This window comes from Mus pahari, chromosome 17 (genome assembly GCF_900095145.1).
Source record: "Mus pahari chromosome 17, PAHARI_EIJ_v1.1, whole genome shotgun sequence".
Classification (NCBI taxonomy): Eukaryota; Metazoa; Chordata; class Mammalia; order Rodentia; family Muridae; genus Mus; species Mus pahari.
Window position 1 is genome coordinate 44,685,096 of NC_034606.1, and position 9,020 is coordinate 44,694,115.

Sequence of the window (9,020 nt, forward strand, 5' to 3'; positions counted from 1 at the left end):
GAGAGAGAGAGAGAGAGAGAGAGAGAGAGAGAGAGAGCACACTGCGGATGTATCTCAATGATAGAGTGCTTGCTTAGCATGTACAAAGACCTGGTTTCAATCCCTTCCACCACAGAATTATTTAAAAACTGAACAGAGCGGGAAAAAATCCAGTTCCATGTTCTCAGCAAGCCCTGCTGGTTGGCCCCCTTCTACTGCCTAGAAGCAGCACTGTGGAGTTACCCTGCTGGGGCCTTGGGTAGGACTCTGGACAGCAAGTACTGGGCTCCAATTCCTGCCAACTGAAGCATAGGGAACCTTGTCAGAAGGACATGAAGGGTTAGGGGGTTGGCAGGAAGCTGGAGCATCAGTGTGGGAATGGATGCAGCTTGGCTATGCTGCAGTCAGGAGGCAGAGAGCACCTGCCTAGCAGCACGGACAGCCTGCTCTGTACACAGGCACTCCCACTGACCAGCAGTCACAGTATCCAGGTGCCTTTAACTCCTGCCATCACCCTTAGCACTGCCACCCAGTATCCTACTCCCAAAATAGACTGCATGAGCTGGGGAGAAGGGAACTTATTTATTTACTTTTGCTGGGTGGTGATGACACATGCCTGTAATGCCAGCACTTGGGAGGCAGAGGCAGGTGGATTTTTGAGTTCAAGGCCAGCCTGGTCTACAGAGTGAGTTCCAGGACAGCCAGTGCTACACAGAGAAACCCTGTCTCGAAAACTAAAAGTAAATACATTCATAAATTATAATTTATTATAAATAATTATATTACATACTACAATTGTGTATTTATACTACATTATACATATTATATATATAACATGTTAATATATAATAGAATATAATTAGTATACTTACAATATAATGCAATATAGTATATGATAATATATGAAATAAATGATAAATTATGATGATTATTTATTTACTTATTTTTGTCTCAGGATACCTTTATGTAGTCTTAGCTAGCCTGGAAATTGCTATGCAGACTTTGCTGGTCTCCAACCCACAGAGTTGCCTCTGTCTCCTGAGACTAAAGGCACGTACCCCTCATCTGGCTAGAGACAATCCATTTTTCTTGCTCAATACCTCCTCTGGCTTCAGTGTGTAGTACTTTGGTGGATTTATTTTCTTTTTCAAAGTGCTGAGGATCAAACCCAGAGCCCTGTACTTTTGAGGTAGGTGCTCTTCCACCGAGCTATATACCTCAGTGGTAATTGTTAACGCAGTTTTAGCAACTCATTCAATATGCTTGGCCCAAGGAGTGGCACGATTAGGAGGTGTGGCCTTGTTGGAGGAAGTGTGTCACTGTGGTGGTGGGCTTTGAGACTTTCCTCCTGTTGCCTTCAGAACAGGATGTAGGACTCTCAGCTCCTCTAGCATCATGCCTGCCTGGACACTGCTGTTTCCTGCCATGGTGATAATGGACTGAACCTCAGAACCAGTAAGCCAGCCCCAATTAAATGCAGTCCTTTGTAAGAGTTGCCTTGGCCATGGTGTCTTTTCACAGAGATAAATCATAAACTAAGACACTGTCTCAGCTGGATCATTGTAATTACCCCACATCTCCCCTATGGCAGTGTTATTCCTGTACCTGTTCTCTGTGCTTCTACCACATGACTGTCCCAGCTGCTCTTCCATATCAGCTCCCAATGAGAGCCTGAAATCGGTCATCTTTTCCACTACAAAAGCCATGCATGTGCCTGCCTTGAGCCTACCAAATCCAGTGGTGGCCAAGTCTTAAAGCTTCTTGCAAGCTCTGAAATATGTAGTGTCTCACAAAGTCTTCACAGGATGGATGATGATGGAGGAAAGGCCTGTTTTCTCTATTGGGTGTTCTGACCTGGTGGGAGAGCACCCCGCAGTTCCATCACGCATCTTGGCCACCTTGTAGGACACAGCATGTGGCAGAACATTAGGAACCTGAAGGCAGCAGATCGATCAGGTGAAGTGGCAGGTTCATGTCCTGAAAACACATTTGAGATCTGGGCACCACTGGCGGCAGAAGTCAGCTCTTTAGCTAGCTTTTCAGTTCTCTGAGCCAATAAATTTCTTTTAGAGATAGGGTTTCTCTGTGTAGCCCTGGCTGTCCTGGAACTCACTCTGTAGACCAGGCTGGCCTTGAACTCAGAAATCCGCCTGCCTCTGCCTCCCGAGTGCTGGGATCAAAGGTGTGCGCCACCACGCTCGGCTAAGTTTCTTGATATGTACATGCTAGTTTGAGTTTCTGTGGATTGCAATCAGGAGTGTTGACTGTTGTAGGATATTTGATCATACTGTAAACACTGAGATTATGTTGTTTACTGAAACAACCTGTTTCTAGTTGTGGTGTGCCTCAGCCCTTAGCACACAGCTTTACTCCCTCTGGCTGAAACACAGACACACCCTTAGTACACACCTTTAATCCCAAACAGTGATGGCAAAGTTAGTTTGTAGTAGGAAGCACCATGTTTGAAAGTAATGTCCAACTGTGGCAGACAAAGTGATGAGTCAGAGAAAGATTTGACAGAATAGGATCTGCCCAACTCTCACGAGGGATGAAAGAGGAGCAGTGTAGGAGGGAGCTGCACAGAGGGAGAGTGGAGGCAGCTTTACTGGGAGAGTGTTACAGAGACAGATTGAAGAGAGAACACGTAGACAAAGGTGAAGACAGAATGACACAGAGAACAAGAAGGAGCCAGAAGATTAGAACAGATTGCTAGAGTTAGTTTGAGGCCAAGGAGAGACTGAGAGAAGCCAGATTGAATCAGTTACCATGGAGAGGAGTTTGAGTCAGAACAGCTGAGTTGACCAGCCAGCCAGATCTCAGAAAGAACTGGAAATGATGCGCTTATTCAGCAGTAAGTCTCAGAGGCCGAAAACGTTCTAGGCCTAGATTAGACTGTACAGAAGCTAGAAGCTTCCAGGACTAGACCTAGGTTAGCAGATGGAGGCAGTGATCTCTGAGACAATTACATCAGTAGAATAAAAGATATTTTTACATGACGAATTGTTTTCTCTCTGTTTTTTACCACTGCTCCCTACCCTCTAAAAAGGGGGCCAGACCTCTTTCTAAACTCTGGAAGGAAAATGACAGAACCTACTTGCTTTGGTCACAGGTGACAAAGTAAATCCTGGTTTAGAACAGCTCAAAGTATACCTGTTGCTGGCCCAAACACCTACAAGATTTGTTGACCCCAAACTTTAGTTTTTCTTCTATCTCTGAGGGCCACCTTCTGTTTTCCCAAGCAGGACACATCATAGCCAAATAGAAAGATTCTGGTCCGAGCAGCATACTATAATGAAACAAGGTCTCCTCCCAGAATGGCAGGCCTTTATGTTGAGCACTGGTTTCTGACCCCACTGCCCACTGCTGAGCTAGAAAAAAATTTTAAATGCCAAAATATGCGGGGAGAAGTGGTACAGCCCTTTCATGTCAGCATTTGGGAGACAGAGGCAGGAAGATCACCATGAGTTTGAGAACAGCCTGGTCTACAAAGGGAGTTCCAGGACAGCTAGGGATGTTACACAGAGAAACTCTGTCTTGAAAATCAAACAGAAGCCAAAATAAAAGGGCCAGAAAGTTATTTTTAAAGGTTATTTATTATGTATACAGTGTTCTGCCTGCATATATGCCTGCACACCAGAAGAGGGCACCACATCTCATTATAGATGGTTGTGAGCCACCATGTGGTTGCTGGGGATTGAACTCAGGACCTCTGGAAGAGTAGCTATTGCTCTTAATCTCTGAGCTACTTCTCCAGCTCCAGAAAGTTTTTTGTTTTTTGTTTTTAAATGCATTAAGTAACAAATTCCTTTTCTAGAACAAAACAATGCTTCAGTACTTGCTGGTAAAATGACTTATTTAAGTGAATTTGCAGAATTTAGAAAACCTGTTCCTAGGATGCTTCTGTTCCTGCTTTATTCAGAGGAGCCATTTCTGTGGTTTTACAGGAGAAAAAGGCCGAAGGGCTCTGCCTCCTAGGATCCAGCTTTCTGCTGCCCCAGGGAACCCTCAGGCCTCTGTGGTCTATGCTTGACCCTTCACCCCTGCATTAGGACTTCATGCTAAGGGTCAGTCCAAATCCTCACCATTCGCTCTCTCATTTTCTTAAGCACTGGTCCCTTCTCCATTGTACTGCTCCTTGAGGCAGCACCCACACCTTGTCTATTAGCATGTAGCATCTAAGAACTAGCCAGTAAATGACGAATGCAGAATCAAAAACCTTTAGTAGTAAATACTTAACTTTTTGGATTTTCATTTTAGTTAACACAATATAAAAAATCACTTGTAGCAATTATATATTAGTATTTTAATTTTTAAATAATCTTGTATTTCGAAAACTAGATTTTATTTTTGACAACCACACACATTCAAAAACAATATTCTTTCACGAATTCTATGTCTTAGCTCTAGATTTTACACTTATATTAGCTCTAAAATTAAAAAAAAAACTTTTAATTCTCTACTCAAAACATAAAAACATACCTTTTTTGGATAGTGTCATATAGCCCAGGCCAGTTTTGAACTTACTATGTAGCTAAAGCTACCTAGGCCTCCCAAATATTGAGATTACAAGTGTGCACCACCATGCCCAATTATCATAATACATTTTTAAAAAGTCATTTCAACTTGACATATCAGATGATTGAAAAGTTGGCTTAATGTTTCTCATCTGTTATTGTAAAGATGCATGTGAAGGCCACCAGGGTGACTACAAACAGCTTGTGTATACTCTGAGCTTTCCCCTCACATGAGCTCGCTTGGGGAACAGCATCCAGTTCCCAGTCCCAGCACCATAGTCATTGGTGCTATGTCCCAAGAAATGCCAGATGAGAAGTCTGGGGTTGGGGGTGGGCAATACATCTCTGAGATCCTTTGAATTTCTGTGTGCTTAATGGCTCACTTTGGTAGGCAGAAGGAAGGGCACTGGGTAACCCTTCCCCAATGCCTGACAGGCACGTTTATGCCTATGTGTCTATCAAGTAATTCAAGAATATGTATGCATATTTCTGAATCAACATGCAGTATATATATAGTTGGTTACATATCAGGAAGGAACTTTTAAGATAAATATAAGCTTTACATCGCTTTTGCTGACTTTCTTTTAATAACACATGGGAAAAAAACAAACTCTTATTTCAAGATGTAAATTCAAGGCTGCTTCCCACTTCTCCAGCCCCTAATAAGCAGCAAGAAGCAGTCTGTACCAATTCCCCACCTACTCCTTGGCATCCCCGATCCCTCCAGCGGTTATTGCGAAGGTGGCTTCATTTTCAGGCATCTCGGGGCTACAGAATACAAGGGAACAGAAGTTTATAAAAAGCTCTGTTTCTATAAATACTGTGCACATGTCACATTCATCACGTTCCCATCAGTCTGAGTCTCCAGAGACACCGCAGTGCTGGTACAGCTAAATGTGGCCTACAGAGCTTACCTAGCAGTGTTATCAACCCTCGCAAACATTTGTTAAACAACTTCTATATATAAGGTTTTGAATGTCAAGAAAAATTACTCCCAAACTTGGAAACAAGCAAATGGGGATAAACTGGGTGTTTTATCAGGGTAGTTTGAGGCTGTGTACAGGTCCTGTGGGGCCTGTCTGACTCCTTTGGGGTGCAGCTTTAGTCAGGCTTTGCCAACAACGGGAAAGCTGAAAAGGGTTTTGAAATAAAGCAGGCAAGTCCTGAGTGCCTGCAGGAGAAGGCTGGTTGTCCAGAGTGTCCGTAGGCTTCCTGGGCTCTATGTATTCTGTGTTGTCATTAACTGCAAGTATTGCAGTTCTCTCTGTCGGAGAACTAGAACTTGTGAAGGAGGGATAACTACCTTTAGTACTGAACTGTGGAGAATGACTAATTTTGATCAATTGATTCATTTCTTCATTCCCTATTTGACTAAACATGTTTGTCTAAACATACTTTGAGTTTTCTTTTGATTTAGTTTAAAAACCTTATTAGTTTTCATTAATTGATGAGGAGGCACCCGAGTGATCCACACTGAATCAGTGTGTTAGGGTAAAAGGCAAGTGTTGTGGAGAAAGGAAAATGGAGCTGAGGAAGGAGGATGAGCTACGTGGACACTGGGTAGTCAGTTGGGAAGCAGGTAACTTTTTGCTCTCTCTGTGTGTAGTGCTGGAAACTGACCTCAGAGTCTTGGACATGATAGACAAGTGATCTCCCACCTGGCTACACTCCCAGCCCTTTTGTTGTTTAAGGTTTTGTTTTGTTTTGTTTTGTTTTGCTTTGTTTTGTTTTGCTTTTGAGACAGGGTCTCTCTATATATTTCTGGCTGTCCTGGCACTCTCTATGTAGTTCAGGCTGACCTCTGACCTTTGCCTACTAAGTGCTAGGATTACTTACTTTTTTTTATTATTATTTTTTTAAGTAGAATCTCACTATGTAGATCAGGCTGGCACTAAACTACTCACCCTCTTGCCTCCCCAACTGAGCAGGTAACAGGTGTGTGTGTGTGTGTGTGTGTGTGTGTGTGTGTGTGTGTGTGTGTAAGACATGCTTGCTAGTTACCTGTATAGTATATGGAAGCTACAAGTTGATATCAGATAAATTCTATCAGTCTCTATTTCATCTTTTAAGTCAAGGTCTTTCCTAAATCTGGAGTACTCTACTTCAGCTGCACTTGGTCAACAAGCCCCAGAATCCTTTTGTTTCCCCAGTGCTAGCATTATTGATAAATACCATTAGCTCTTATGCAAGTACTACTGAGCCTCCTACAGACTCAGGTCAGATAAAGGGCTATGTGGGCAGGGTTATTCCAGGCAAAGGAGACATGTGGGCAGAGACTCTTAAGGCAGGAGCCTGCCCGGCAGTGCCTTTGCTGGAGGATCACAAGTTTAAAACCTGTCTGGGCTCCATAGCATCTTGCTTCAAAAACAGGGAATGGGCTGGGTAGGAAAGATCAGTTGCTAGGTAGTGTGCCTTGTGCCGCTTAAAGCCCTGGGTTTAATCCTCAGCATTGCATGAAACCAGGTGTGGTGGTGCATGTCTGCAATTTCAGCTCTCAGGAGGCAGAGCGAAGATCAGAAACTCAAGGTTATCCTTGGCTACATGGAGAGTTTGAGGGCAGCCTGAGCTACATGAAACTCTGTCTCAAAAACAATGTATGTGGGCTGGAGAGATGGCTCAGTGGTTAAGAGCACTGACTGCTCTTCCGAAGGTCCTGAGTTCAAATCCCAGCAACCACATGGTGGCTCACAACCATCCATAACAAGATCTGACGCCCTCTTCTGGTGCATCTGAAGACAGCTACAGTGTACTTAGATATAATAATAAATAAATCTTTTTTTTTTTTTAAGATTTATTTATTTATTATATGCAAGTACACTGTAGCTCCAGAGCAGTTGGGTGCTCTTACCCACTGAGCCATCTCACCAGCCCCAATAAATAAATCTTAAACAACAACAACAACAACAACAACAACAACAACAACGTATGTGGTGGAAGCACAGGGGCCAAGGGCCACATAGCCCTTTACCTAACCATCGTTCTCACCTTCTTCAAGCCTTTGGTCATATGTGACCTCCAGGATGGGGAGCTGGCTCAGTGGGTAAGGTACTTGCTACCCAGGTATGAGGACCTGAGTTTGGAGCAGCCTCAGTAGTGCTCACATAAGAGAACCCCTTGACTCTTCTATTCTCTTGATTTGGGTGTAAGGTCATTCGTGAGGCTGGAGAGCTGGCTCAGAGATTCAGAGCACTTGCAGAGAAGCAGGGTTCAGTTCCCAACACAGTGACACCCACAGAGCTGCTCACAACTGTCTGTTTCTGAGGGCTCTGATGCCCTCCTTTGGCCTCCATAGGTACCAGGGATACATATGTACATACAAACTCAGACAAACATACACATACAATTAAAAAATTAAACACATAAACAAAAATTTAAAAAGCCATTCATGGAATACTTTGTAAATGGCTACTTGGGCTTGGTTCTAAGTTATGAGAAGCCTGGTGAGTTCTCTGGCAGAGCAGCAAGTGCTCTTGACTGCTGAGCTATCTCTTCAGCTCCAGTTTTGATACCTTAAGTTCTGACCTAGTTTTGTTGTTTTAATATAAGATGTACATGTCTTTGTTTATTTGTAAAAGGGACTCACTCTCTAGCACAGGTTCATCTAGAATTCACTCGGTAGCCTGGGCTGGCCTCACATTAGCAGCAATCCTCCTGTGTCAGCCTCTAAGTACTGAGAGTACAGTCATGAGACAACACATCTGACTTGAATCAAGTTTATGGAAACTTGACAAGACTAACCTTGTTGACAATTTACTGTTTCAGAGCCTTATTGAATTTGAAAGGCTGAAACAATCTCGTAGGTCAATAAGAATGGTAGGAATAGTTTATCTTAAAGATCTGCAGGAGGCCTGGATGAGACTGAGCAGGTACTTATGTTCATTCATTTGTTAATTTAATGATTAGTATGGTCTACCAAGTGTCAAGTCTCAGCTCATTGCTGGGAGATTAACTAGTCCTTGTTGTGCTCACAGTCAAGTATAAGTGAGAATGAACAAAGTATTTGGATGTAGCTGGGTGTGGTGTACAGGCCTTTAATGCTATCATTAGGGAGGCAAAAATCAGGTGGATCTCTGTGAGTTTGAGGCCAGCCTGGTCTACATAGCCAGCTCCAGGACAGCTAAGAAATATGTGGCAAGCTTGTCTTAAAAAACCAAAGTGTTAATTACCCAAGGAGCTGAAGGGGTCTGCAACCTATAGGTGGAACAATATGAACTAACCAGTACCCCCAGAGCTCCGGTCTCTAGCTGCATATGTAGCAGAAGATGGCCTAGTTGGCTATCAACTGGAGGAGAGGCCCTTGGTCTTGTAAACTAACAGGGGAACGCCAGGGCCAAGAAGTGGGAGTGAATGGGTATGGGAGAAAGGCAGGGGGAGGGTATAAGGGACTTTTGGGATAGCATTTGAAATGTAAATGAGCCGGGCGTGGTGGCAGCACTTGGGAGGCAGAGGCAGGTGGATTTCTGAGTTCGAGGCCAGCCTGGTCTACAAAGTGAGTTCCAGGACAGCCAGGGCTATACAGAGAAACCC

General features: G+C 43.6%; 1 protein-coding gene across 1 annotated transcript in view; it reads right to left on the bottom strand.

Annotated features, from left to right (window-relative positions):
* Positions 1 to 4,966: 4,966 nt before the first annotated feature.
* Positions 4,967 to 9,020, bottom strand: part of Dmc1 (DNA meiotic recombinase 1) — a 37,783-nt gene continuing 33,729 nt past the window's right edge. The window contains exon 12 of the mRNA XM_021217180.1: positions 4,967 to 5,261. Within this exon, the coding sequence (XP_021072839.1) occupies positions 5,192 to 5,261 (70 nt within the window). The 3' untranslated portion in view covers positions 4,967 to 5,191. The remainder of the gene's footprint in view (positions 5,262 to 9,020) is intronic.